This window comes from Myotis brandtii, unplaced genomic scaffold, assembly GCF_000412655.1.
Source record: "Myotis brandtii unplaced genomic scaffold, ASM41265v1 scaffold4, whole genome shotgun sequence".
NCBI classification, from domain to species: domain Eukaryota; kingdom Metazoa; phylum Chordata; class Mammalia; order Chiroptera; family Vespertilionidae; genus Myotis; species Myotis brandtii.
This window is the reverse complement of record NW_005365371.1, coordinates 1527374-1540851: the sequence shown is the minus strand read 5'-3', so window position 1 is coordinate 1540851 and position 13478 is coordinate 1527374. Positions and strand designations below refer to the sequence as shown.

General features: G+C 49.1%; 1 protein-coding gene across 16 annotated transcripts in view; it reads right to left on the bottom strand.

Annotated features, from left to right (window-relative positions):
* Window positions 1-13478, bottom strand: part of KALRN (kalirin, RhoGEF kinase) — a 586523-nt gene that overhangs the window by 407712 nt on the left and 165333 nt on the right. For all 16 annotated transcript variants that reach the window (XM_005873113.2, XM_005873115.2, XM_005873109.2 and 13 more), the window contains one exon: window positions 12798-13310. In XM_005873113.2, coding sequence (XP_005873175.1) covers window positions 12798-13310 — 513 coding nt within the window. The remainder of the gene's footprint in view (window positions 1-12797; window positions 13311-13478) is intronic.

Genomic DNA, 13478 nt, shown 5'->3' with positions numbered 1-13478 from the left:
CTTCCTCCCTGACATCCAGTCTGTCCGTCACCTGGTCCATTTTCTATAGACATCAATGATGAAAGAAAACCACTGATGGGCTGCCTCCTGCACGCCCCCTACTGGGGATCGAGCCTGCAACCCTGGCATGTGGCTTGACCTGGAATGGAACTATGACCTCCTGGTTCATAGGTTGACGCTCAACCACTGAGCCATGCTGGCCAGGCTGGCCCATTTTCTTTCTGTTAGTGTCTCCAGGGTTTTCCCCTCTCCTTCCCACTCCCTTCTCATCTGCTCACACTTGGGTTAGTATATTCCCTGCCTCCAAATTGCAAGATGAAACTTGCTAAAAAAGTGAGAGCATTAGAGTGGCGTCCCTTGAAACCACCACTCAGCAGTAGGTGGTGCTCTTGTGCCAGCCCAGAGTGCTCACAAATGTTTGTTCCATCAGGCAGCTTAGTGAGTACAGACTATGCCACGGCCCATTATTTTATTTGGCACTGACTGTGTGCCTCTGGGGAACACAGAGTTGTCTAAGACACTGGTCCTGACCCCCAGGAATCTGCAATATAATTGGTGGAATGAGGCCTTTGAGCATAAATGTATCATCACTTGGCATAAAGCTATACTACACGATGGGTTGGAACAGGGCCATTTTGAGCAGTCTGGACAAGGGCTATAGGAAAATGCCCGGAAGAGAGAAAAACAACTTCCAACAGGGAAGAGCCGAGAGAGTAGCATTTGAACTGGACATTCAGCAAGGGTAGGGCTTTCGTAGGCAGAGTGGGAGGGATGTGGTATAAACAAGCGGAGGAGCAGGTGGGACAGTGCAAAACACAGGAGAGGCTGTCCTGATGATGAGGCCGAATGCCCAAGTCCACTCTCACTCTCCAGCCTACGTCCTTCTGATGGCACCTCCTCTTGGCACCTCATGACAAGGGTCAGCTCCCCAAGACAATCTCCTAGGGCAGGAAAAGTGCCACTGTGAGGTAGGACCAATCGGACAACCTGCTCATGTGGAGAAAACGGAATATCCCTGTATTTTCTATACCAAGAAAGAACATGTCTTTTCTCAGCACAGCAGGGCCTTTCTTAGCCTAGAAAAGGATCTCAAAGGAAGGGCTGGAGGGGAGGGAGCCAAAGGGCAAGAAAGAGGTTTCCTGGTGAAGGTAGAATGAGAGTGTGGGGGAAGAACCCTCCTGAGATTCAACTAGAGGCAGCTTTCCTCCGAGGGAATGAATGTTCCTTGGCATGTTCTACATGGGTTTTCTGACTCTCCCCAGGATGAGAACCTGAAATTGCAGCTTTGCTCAGGGAGAGTCATGGGCCAGGGATGAGGCTGGAAGGAGACTGTTCCCTGAGGAGGAGTAATGACTGCTGACAGGGGCACACCTACCTCAGGACACCTGACACCTGTCCACTCTAGGGCTTTCGTAGGCAGAGTGGGAGGGATGTGGTATAAACAAGCGGAGGAGCAGGTGGGACAGTGCAAAACACAGGAAAGGCCGTCCTGATGATGAGGCCGAATGCCCAAGTCCACTCTCACTCTCCAGCCTACGTCCTTCTGATGGCACCTCCTCTTGGCACCTCATGACAAGGGTCAGCTCCCCAAGACAATCTCCTAGGGCAGGAAAAGTGCCACTGTGAGGTAGGACCAATCGGACAACCTGCTCATGTGGAGAAAACGGAATATCCCTGTATTTTCTATACCAAGAAAGAACATGTCTTTTCTCAGCACAGCGGGGCCTTTCTTATCCTAGAAAAGGATCCCTAAGGAGGGGCTGGAGGGGAGCCAAAGGGCGAGAAAGAGAGGTTTCCTGGTGAAGGTAGAATGGGAGTGTGGGGGAAGAACCCTCCTGAGATTCAAGTAGAGGCAGCTTTCCTCCGAGAGAATGAATGTTCCTTGGCATGTTCTACATGGGGTTTCTGACTCTCCCCAGGATGAGAACCTGAAACTGCAGCTTTGCTCAGGGAGAGTCATGGGCCAGGGATGGAGCTGGAAGGAGACTGTTCCCTGAGGAGGAGTAATGACTGCTGACAGGGGCACACCTACCTCAGGACACCTGACACCTGTCCACTCAATACGTTCATACTGAAGTTTATCTACGTGTACCCGTGACATCATCTTGAGTTCACACGTATGCCAGTGCCTCTCTATTTGAATGATAGAACATAATTCTCTGGGTAGAAATATCTTGAAGTTTCAGACTGACTAACTTGTGCTACAAGAAACAAATGCATGTACACACACAATAATTTTCTCACTTGTGAAAGTGGGATCGAGAAACGTAGATCCTTCCCCATCCTTTCTAATAGTTGAAAAAACCATCACGGGAAGGCCGCATTAAAGAGTAGAGACGGGAGTTCACCTGGAGCAGAACCACCAGGAAGGGCAATGAGGACTGCCTCCGAGTCATTGGAGGGCTACCCTGTGGGAGGAGGAAGGGGCTGGTTTTGGGGGACTCCAGAGGGCAGAGCTGGGACCCCATGGTGAAAGCTCCAGGAAGGCAGATCCAAGCCTGGTGGGAGGAGGACCTTCTAACAAATGGTGCTGTGTAGCAGGCTGCCTCACAAAGCTGTGGCTTCCTCAACGCCAGAAATGCTCACCAGAGTCTAGAACGCATGTCAGTGAGGGTGGCTGAAGGAGCTCTGCCCTGGGTTAAGGGTAGACCCTCTGACTGATTCAAAGATTCTAGCATTCTCAGATGCTCCTGGACCAGCCTGAACCATTCATCAGAATCCAGCTTTCATGGTCGCCCCCTGGAAGTGGTCATATTTCTGACCCTCTTTGTTGTGACTCCTGGTGATCGGCATGTCAAGGACTTTCCCTCTTGTACTCCTCCCCATGGAGCCTGACCTCTAGTCACACCGGACAGTGAGAGCTCCCAGAGTCCACCCTGGACTTTGAGGCTGCCATGCTTTTGCACATGCTCTTCCGTTTTCCAGGTCCTTAACTTTGGCTGAATGTTTTACCATCTATGTTCCTACAGCAGTGACTGGCACCACAGAGAACTTTCCCTGTGCAGCAGCTATTTGCTCACCAGTGCCCTATGCTCCAATGTGGGAAGGCCTGACTCCAGCTCGTCTTCCAATTGCCCGGCCCCGGCAAAATATCCGGCACTTATTTAACTGGCTTATCTTCAGCAACAGTGCTCTAAGATCTTGCCAACCTGGTCACATGCTTCCATTTCCCTTTCCTTCTACTAGCAGCAGATCTTGTCTCTAATACTGACTGGCGGGTCCTCCTCAAGGTCCCTTCCTGGTTTCTCCAGGCACCAAGTCCCCTCCATGCCCTGCTACTACATGCTGCCCACTGTCTGCTCAGCATCCTTGTTGTGAATGAGGGAGTACTCTTCACCCTCCCTCCCCAGGCCATGCAAGAAAGCCTCCCCAGGCCTCTCTTCCACTCCTGATCCCATCTATGTGACTCAGCTCAAGTCTGTCTCCATAAACCTACTGTCTATTGGACACCTACTAAGTTCTAGGCATACCAATGCTTTATATACATTTTTAAAAAATATGTTTTTATTGATTTCAGAGAGAGGAAGGGAGAAGGAGACAGGGCTAGAAACATCAATGATGAGAGAGCATCATTGACTGGCTGCCTCCTACTGGGGATCGAGCCCACAACCCTGGCATGTGCCCTGACCAGGAATTGAACCTTGACCTCCTGGTTCATGGGTTGATGCTCAACCACTGAGCTAATCCAGCCAGGCTATATACATTTTTAAATCCATACAACAATCCTGCATGTATTAAAATTCTACATTTTACAGACAAAGAAACTGCTCGGAGAAAGTGAACTGGCCACAGATAGCCTATCAGGTAGGGAGTGGTTATGCTGCGATTCAAACCTGGGTCTCTGTGACTGCAAAGCCAGTGATCTTTCTAGAAGACCTGGCTGGCTCTTCTGGCCTGTGCTCTCTCTGCCCTCCATGAGAGGCCTGAGCCACTCACAGAGCTCTTCCTTAGCTCCACCCAAGGAAGCAGGACTGCAAAAGGGAAGCTAAACAACAAGTTCAGAGAGAATGGATGCATGAAAGGGTGGGAAAGTACAGACTGTGGGAGGTGCAAGGTCAAGGAGAAGAGAGGTCACAATGGAAGGAGAGGGGTGCAGTGGGGTAGCACAGAAGGTGAAGAGAAGGGAGGTAAATGGGTTCTTCAAAGTAAAATGCCTGGAAAGGAATCTTGAAAAGCCCCACCCCACAGACTCAATTTTTTTTTGTCTTTCATTCTTCAAAAAGGTACTTAAGACATTTCCTCCACTTCCTCTACTGGGGCAGAGCTGGCAGCTTCTCTTTTTTCTTGGACTAACTCCCACTCTCTCCCCCATATACACTAGAGCCCCCAAACCTAACTCCTGCTGAGTAAGGAACAGAGACCTTGGTAACTAACTGGGGTCTAACCCCTGGAGTGGTTACTATTTCTAAGCCATCTTTTTCTTATGAGGTATTAGAATCACATCGATGCAGAACCTGATTTTCCCCACAGTGTCCCCCGCCCTCTGGTGCTGGCGGTGGAGAGACATGGTCCTCAGCCCCTAGCTGAGGACCTGACACACCATAGGCACTCAGTGTTGACAAAAGAATGTTTCTCAGTTACTTCCTGGGCCTCAAACAACTCCTTTCACTGTCACTACTTTTCCTGGCTCACCTACACTGCTGTGGACAGAACCCGTGTGACAACCTGGATTCTGGAAAGTACTGTTAGCACAGTGTTCATGTTCTCAGTTCCAAGGGCCAACCATGTGGTCCGCCGTCCTGTGGGGTCCATTCATGAGGAGAGGCCACATACACCGGCTATTCGCATATAACCATTCAGGTCATGGACCCTTCCAGCCTCGTGAGAGACCTGGGAGGGAGCCAGGCCTCCCATGCCAAGCATTCCTTCCTCCAGTTGCTCCCACACCCACACTCCTGGTGCAGGCCTAGTGACCACAGCATACGCTGGAAATGCAGGAGAGGGAGAGAGAGAGAAAGGATGTATTGAAGAGAAAAACAGCTTTGGGAGAAAACACTCACACATGCAGCCTGCAGAACATTGTGACTTAGATTATTTTTGGAATCTAATGTTTCTAATGTTCAAGGGGAGGAAATGAGAAAAAGTAAGCAGAGATTCCCAGGATCAGGAGGCTGGAAATAATACAGGACACTGTGTCCTGTATTGGGGTGGAATACAGACACACTTCCTCCCTGAGAGCCCAGTCAATGGGGGGAGGGGGGGAGCGGGGGGTTGGTGCTCGTAGAAGGGAGGGCAGGATTGAGAGGACCCTAAAGCGTTTCTCAAACAAACAAACAAAAACAAACAAACAAACAAACAAAAAACAGGTAATGGGCACTGGAGCCTTTCTCCAAAAAAAAAGCAGCAAATTACAAACTGACCCTAAACACCTTGCCCTTCTGCTTTGGAGGGAGAGTGTAGGAAACAGCTCCCAAAGGTCGCAGCTCTTTAAAGCCTCAGGCAACTGGTGGTGGTGGTGGAGGTGGTGGGTGGTGGAGGTGTTGGGGGAGGGGCAGCCTCAGAGCAGAGTGCATACCTTCCCATGCTGCCTGTCTCTATCCCAGGCACACCTCCCCAACTCACCACATCCCTGCTTTCCCCTCTGTAACTTGATCCTCAGGCTCATGCCTGCCACACAAAGTAGGAGGGAGCACCAAATGAAGACCCACCATGATGGATGACTTTGGGTGGGTCTCCGCTTCTGGGTCAAAAGTTATCTATGCAAAAGGAAGGGCTGGACCAGAAACTCTCTTAAGGTCAGGGGTGTGAGAACACTTTAAAAACCAACATTCAAAAAAGACTATGCATTATAATTACTACAATGGCACTTCAGTTTGACAAACGACTGTGGAGCCATGCTCACTGCTGGCTTGAGAGGCGTGGGGGTTGGAGCTGTGGTGAAGAGAGGAGGCAGTGGGCCAGGGACGGCAGGAAGGAGAGGTAGTGCAGTTTCTCCATACTGGCCCCCTTGGTTCACGTCGCCCCAGGCAGGATGAGACTTTGGGTCCTACTTCGGGCCCTAGGGAGTGACCAGAACTGTTTATGCTTTGGAGGGAAAGCGTAGGAAACAGCGGTGGACACTTTGCCCAGTGACAGGGCATCCTGGGGATGTCCTGAATTGCTAATGTGGTGAACAGGACATACAAACAGCAGAACAATAAGCATGTAACCCTCAGCACTGTGCCTACCGTGATGCCCTTCACCCAGTGGGCCCCATAAATAATGAGAGTAACATTATTTTGTTTGCACGGGCCTCCAATAGTATAAAAATGCATAGATGTATTTCTTGGATGGACTGCAGGAAATGTTTCTGGCCCCACGTTTGCAGAAGAATAAGACACTCTTAGCTATTAATGCAAAGCAGAAGATGACAAGTGTCTCAAAAGTTTCCATAAAATGTATTCCCCTACTGCCCACTCTCACTTTATCCCCTGAAAAGCGCAGAGGAGGTGAGCTGTGATTTCTCCTAGCCTGCATGGTTTGGTCTTATCTTTTTATATAGCCTAGTAAATGCACAACCAACAACACATACACACAAATAGAGAGAAAAGTAACCATCTTAGCAAGGTTCAAAAGGTAAAGGAGCTGGCAGCTGGAAAGTCTAAGTTATGATGATCTGTAGGTCATCAACAAGCCCATGTTCTTTGATTCTCTCAGCCAAGGGTCCAGCCTGCAGTCACCGCAGACCCCAGTTACTCAGGAGAGAACCATGGGAAATTCTGCTCTGTTCTTGTTAGTTGGCCAGTAATTATTGGGCCTCTGAACCTGAGGATAGAGGAGTGGTTCTCAAGACTGTAGTCCCCAGACCACCAGCAGCAGTAGCACCTGGTGCATGGGGACGGGCAGTCACACACACCCCCTTGTGCAGAATCAATTGCCTCTGTGGTTGCTTCAAGGACAGACATTGTTTTTCCAGAGACCTTTCCCAGTGGCATCTCCCCCAACCCTGATCCATCAAATATGACCCCAATTTGATCTGGTTGCTGCTCTCTTGTGTCTCACCCAGGGGCACCATGCAACTTAGTGATCTATGGGGGCCCCCATGAATCTACATCATAATTGCCAATTCTCTCAAAGCTCAATTCTTGATTTTGTTCCATAGGGATCATTGAAAATTATTTGGAGCAAGTTCATTTGGAAGATAGCATCAATGACACTCTGCATGGTCTCAGCAGGTGCCGGATGACTGAAGAGTAAATCATGACTGAAAATAGTGCAGGGGAAGGAAGGGAAGCCCATGCCCAGGGAGCAGCTATGCTGGGCTTGGCACAGAACCGGGCCCTTCCATACATACCATCCCACTTGGGCAGCAGCTTAGACTTTAAAAAAAAAAAAAGCAAGAAAGGAACTCAACAGACTTTGATTCTATTTGCTGAGAAATGTTTCTTATTTTCCATCATCACCCAAGGTAACAACTATGAAGAGAAAAGAGCCTCCTACAGATACACAGGAAGAATGAATAGCAAAAAAGCAAAATCTGTTACAGAATTGTTGAGTTGTAAAGGGGCATAGGTATCATTTAGTGTTGCAAGTCTCAAAGAAGGAGGGATGGTAGGCACATTTGGTTGGGGCGGGTGGGGGTCTCTATCAAACTTTGGGGGAGATGCTGCTATGCCCCCCCTTACAAGCCTATTCCACGCCAGGGCTACTGCCACCACTGCTGTGATCACACACATGCCCTGCACCACTTCACCCGCTGAAAGATGTTGTCCCAAAGAGAGTATCATACATGAGAACAGTGCATGTGCAGGCAGAAGAAAAGTCAGAAGTCACTGAGCTAGCCCAAATTCTTCTATTTTAAAAATATAATTGGGGGTCAGAGGTCAAAGATGCACCGAAGGTCTCCCAACCAGTAAGTGACATCCCAGGACAAATATGGACCCCACTCATACAGCTTCATTTCAGCACGAACATGGCTGAACAGAATTTCATCTTGCAAGAATGAACATGCAGGAAGACATTTAAAATTAAGTTCTTCAAAGGGAGCTTTCCCATAGGCGGTGTGGTGAGGCCAGTCTCCCCTAAGCAAATGAGAGGTCCTCATCTGGGCAGATGCCTTGGTCATGGAGGAGGTGGGCACCTAAATACCCGCCCAGCGTGGTGATAAAGATCTTGTGGGGGTGCCCCAAGCACAGGTTTACACGTGAAACAAGCACAGTGTGCTGCATCAACCAATAAGAAGTGCAGTTCCAATACTGGAAACCCCACGAGGGAGCTCTGCCCAAGCTTTTGGTGATTCTCCCACAGGAAGTGGGAATATACTCCTTTCTGGAATGGCTTTGGGCAAAACTAGGGTGTGGGCCCCTGGGTAGACATCAGGATAGCCTCTTATTCAGAAGCAGAGTGGACAAAGGTTTCTCCGTCAGTTAAGTCTAGATATGCACGAGAGCCCTCCTAAGCACTTCTCCTTCCCTGTAAAGACTGGATGATTGTAGGCCTTCCCCACATCAGAAGGCAGGCAGTGCAGAGCTTCAGCATTTTCTGATGCTTCTCATTGGCATCAGCACATAGACGGGCATAGTGAGGTCACACGGCTGCCATCAGGATGGTAAGGCTGGGTTTCCTACAGTGCATGGGAGGTAGACTTTTCCCTATCAGGGTCTCTTCCAGTCATACCGTTCAAGCTGTCCTAGGTACCCAGGAAAGGGGAGGGCCCTGGGGGGGATCCTCCAATGAGTAGTGCCCACCCTTCCCTTTACCAAGGGGACATCTATGAGTCTACTTAATGACCCTTAATACCACAAATTGTCCCCTAATGGGAAAGAGACCTCCCTTCTCTCTGGGAATGGGGCGTGATTACAGGGCAGACACCTTCGCGCAGGTTCCACGGCAGCTGAGGGGGCAGCCGGCTGTGAAACAGGGCGGCAAAAAGAGCCATAATCTGCGCCTGGCTAATGAGGAGCGACCCAGCCTGTGTTCGGTGAACACAGTGGGGGACAGGCCCATTAGTTACAGACCAGCGGGCAAGGGCCGAGGCAGCGAGGCTCATACTCCAGCAAGATGCACTGGGTGCTACTGGAATGACCTCTGAATCATCCAGCTCTCCCACAAATAGCTCACTAAGATTTTCCTGTCATTTCTGAGCTGCAATGCACCTGTTCTCTAAAAGCTCCCAGTCGCAGAGGCTGTGCCTAGGACAGTGAGGTGCACACAGCAGTCATACATCATAATAAGTAGGACAGCTGGCTGCTCCAGGGCAAAAATTCTGGCCAACTCCTCCTTATCCAAGTGCCTTGTTTTGGGCTCATGACAGCTGCTCAACAGACATTTATTAAATGAATGGGTGCCCTGCTTTATGAATTATCTACAGAACAGAGTCCCTCCTCCCTAAATGCTTCATGGGTAGAGATAATAGCAGTCATCACAGAAGTCATGGGGATAGTGCGAGGTGCCTTCACTCTCCAAGGCCAGCTGGCTAACGAGGAGCACCACCTATTATTCAAGGCCTGGGACCAAGCTGCCACCCCACAGGCCAGAGGGGAGACTCTGCGCCCACCCTTAACAAAAATAGAAGCTGGGTGAGCACCAGACTCCTCCAATTGCCAAGAGCTTCCCGGATCTGGAATCAGAGGTCTCTGACAAGCCTCCCACCAGAAAGGAAGCTCAGCGTGGCTCACGCAGTAACTATTTCCTCACGCCCTTGTTTAGATGTGGATCTGCATTCACACAGCCCTCACCCAAACCGCCATCCTCCTCACCCCCTTTCAAAAACACCAAATAAGTAGAGGGCTGAGACACTGAGTTCTGCACAGATATTTTAAATTAATCTTGAAGCAACTTAAAAGGACTGTTTTTCTCCCGTTCCCTGCTCCCAGCACATTTTCTGTGGCAGCTGGGTCAAGCCTGAGCAGCATTTGCACCACTGACTCAATGACAAAATATTCCTGGGCTGCTTTCTTCCCATCATCCGTTCACTCCCTCTGTTTTGTTTATTATATACTGTCCCCTTTCCCCCTCTCCATACACCATACACACACACACACACACACACACACACACACACATACACACTTCTTTATAAGGCGCACACACACACACACACACACACACACACTTCTTTATAAGGCATGAGAACACCATGGTACATGGAACCTAAACTGAGAGTACTGAATTCAGGGATCATGTATTTGGATGGGGGAAAATATATGCCTTTATTTTCTCTAACCTCCAACTGAAATATAGCATTCTCTTCAATTATGAATGTAGGCAACAAGCTACATTACTGTTCGTAATACCTGTACCTCTGAATACATATCTTCAAATCACATCAGGGTTAGTTACCCTAAAATATCATTTTTGCTCATTGCTACTTCAAAATCAATGGTAATTGTGAGACTTCAAGTAGATTTTATTATTTAACATGTTAAAGAAGTACATGTTACTGCTATTTTTAAACTTATTAACTGTATTTCAATAATTATTTTCCAAGCCTAAATATATTATTTTGTACATTTACAAATATTACTCTGAGAAGAGGTCCACAGAAGGGTTGAGCCCTGCTGTTGAGTGAGCATCGGGAGGTGGGATTTGAGATTTTCCCTGGAGTCATCAGGGTGGGGGCTCAGAGACTAACAAGCAGTGCTCAGTGGTGGCATGAAGCAGGTCCTAGGAGCAGAGGACAGTATGGCTTTTGGATAAGAGCTTGGATGAGCTTTAGAGACAGACAAAATACTGGCTCTAATTGGCAGTGTGATCCTGGGCAGGCCACTCCATCTCTCTGAGCTTCCATTTCCTCCACTATAAAAGAGGAATACTAATATGCCATGTGATTCTTGTGAGAGAGAATGGATCGAGAGAATGTATGTGTGGCAGCAATTACTGCCTAGTGGACTGGCACTTGTCTGACTCTAGAAGGTCAGCCTTCCCTACCGGGGTCTTCTGGTGCTAAAGGTATATGGTTCATCTTATTTTCGAGACAGGCACCATCTGTGCCCCATGCCATCTTCCCTTACCCTTGAGCTTCCGGGGTGCTGTGAAGTGCCTCAAACTCTAAAATACATCTAGGCAGACCTAGTCCCCTGCCTCCCCCTCTGTCCCTGTCACTGCAATGGCCAGCTAGGCCAGGCTGCAAAGCAGGTCCCCTGCCCCAGAGCAGAAGAAAACCCAAATAGAAAGGAGCTATTCCAGATTTTCCTTACCCCAGGCACGGGAGCCAGAGTACCTGCGACTGGTTTCCCAGAGCCGCTGGCTCCTGACCTGGTGTCTCATAGCTTGGTGGACAGTGACAGGATCCCATAGTCCAAGTGGCCCTTCCCAGAGCAGGCCAGGGTCAGACCCAGGCTGCCAGGACCCTGGGCAAAGAGCCCTCAGGAAGTCAGGGAAAACCCTGCAACTCCTAAGGTTATACAAGAAACCCCTTTACATATCCCTTGACTTAAATGATGTTCAGAAGTTCTGTTGTAGAAAGGGGCAATGCAGTCTTTAAAAATGACATGTACTGATTTCCTTCTGATTATAAATTATAAAAAATTGGAAAATACATAAAATTTATACTGAGGAATTAAAATTAACCATAAGCTTGTCCTCTGAGAATCAAAGCTATTAACATTGTGCTGAATTTTCCTCCAGTCATACCTATGCTGGCACTCTCACATAAATTAGGATCATCATTATATAGAGTTATGCTTTTTGCTCCTTTTCCCTCCTTTTTGCCCCCCTCCACCCTATCCCCGCCTTCCCCATGGGTTATGCATCTATGCATATTATATAGTTTCATATCCTGATTTCATCACTTAAAAATATCTAGAGATATTTTCAATATGAGCTCTGAAAAGACACAAAACCATTATATTAGACACTGTCTGTAAAATTCATAGGTTACTGAGAGATGCAGAGTAGCATTATGCATTTAAATATAAGTTATTTCCAGAAAACTGATAGGAGGAGAGCCCGTTTCACTCCCCCTAAAGCACATATAATAGCAACTCTCTTCTTTACCTTGAAAAAAACCTGGAGAAGATACCTTTGTGTCCTCAGCAAAGAAGCACTACATGATATATTTTTCTTTTTCCCTTTCTCATATCTCCCCTGATAAGGAGAAAGCTATGAAAATTCACTGCTAGAACTTTGGGGCCTGCTTAAGTGCTGTCTGAGCTGCTGAGGAAAAACCTTCCGAATGAAGCGGCATGGCACACAGAGCCCTGACTCCAAGCTGGAAAAGGCTGGATTCATATGTCAAGTCTGCCATTGTAGCCCCAAGATCAAGGAGCACTCCATTTCCCTGCAGGTCAGCAGCACCACGCACCTCCAAGGATGGGAAAGCTGTGCAGTTAGGTAAGGCTCTGCACGTGGAATGCTTTGTCAACAGTCGAGTATACTGCCCAGCACTAATCCCTCAGTCATGTTACTGTGGCTGGTAACAGTATTACTATTTTTGTTGCTCAGCTGGCTCGAACCATTCAATACATGTCCTGAGAGGGGCAGTGTCCAGCAGTGGGGAAAAGCATGGGCTCGGCAGCCGCACTGCACTTCCTTGTTTGGCCAAGTTATTTAGCCTCTCAGTTTCTTCACCTGTAAAATGGGATAATGATGATACACCTACCTATAGGACTTCCAAGGGTTAAAATGCGTTCATTTATACTCAGTGCTTACAACAGTGCCTGGTGCAAAATAAACACTATATAAGGAGAGCTTTAAAGAGTCAGTGAGCAATGGCCAGAGATGATTAAAATAAATGTGCACCAATAAACACTTAAAAAAAACTTTCCACAAAAGTCATTAATCAGAAAGCTGAACTGGCAACCTCGATCAGTTTCTCTAAAGAGCAGTGGCCACCCGCCCCCAAACCCCAGCCCCAGGTGGGCCGGCTCCCTTCCTACCTTCTCTGCATCCTGCTCGAAGAGCCTCAGCTGGAAGCACTGGTCCAGCTTGAGCTTGCGTACGTGCCACATCTGGTGCAGGTGCTGCCGGGTCGAGTGCAGCTTGTCCAGGAGGCTGGTGATCTTGGGCACCAGGCTCTGGAAGTCAGCGCTGCCGGGGATGCAGTTGCGCCCTGAGAAGCCGTCGCTGCAGCGGATGCACTGCAGCAGCCGCTGCCCCTCCCGGTCCAGCTCCTCCACGGGGGCCTTCAGCACCTTCTTCTTGAGCTGAGTGTGCTCATCGATGAGCCGCCGAGAGCCCTCCACGTCCACGGGGAACTCCTTCCGAGCCAGCATCTCCTGCAGGTCCTCCAGGCGCGAGAGCAGGTGCACAGCACTGTTGAAGAACTCCTCCAGGGACAGCCGCAGCTCGATCCACTCCTCGTGGTTATAGTCCAGGGAGCCATCGAACTCCTCGGTCAGCTGGGAGGGGTCCACCAGCTTCGTGAGGCCCTCCACAGACACCATGCTCGTCTGGGGGACAGACACAGAGAGGGTGACTCAGTGAAGTGGGGGAGGGGGGGGAGTGAGGGGAAACCAGAGCAGCTGTAGGTAGGAGGGGAGGAAGTCAAGGGGAGAGGCCAAGGTAAGTCCACATAATAATGACCACAGCCTGCGCAGGAAAGGGCCAGTGGGTGAGCA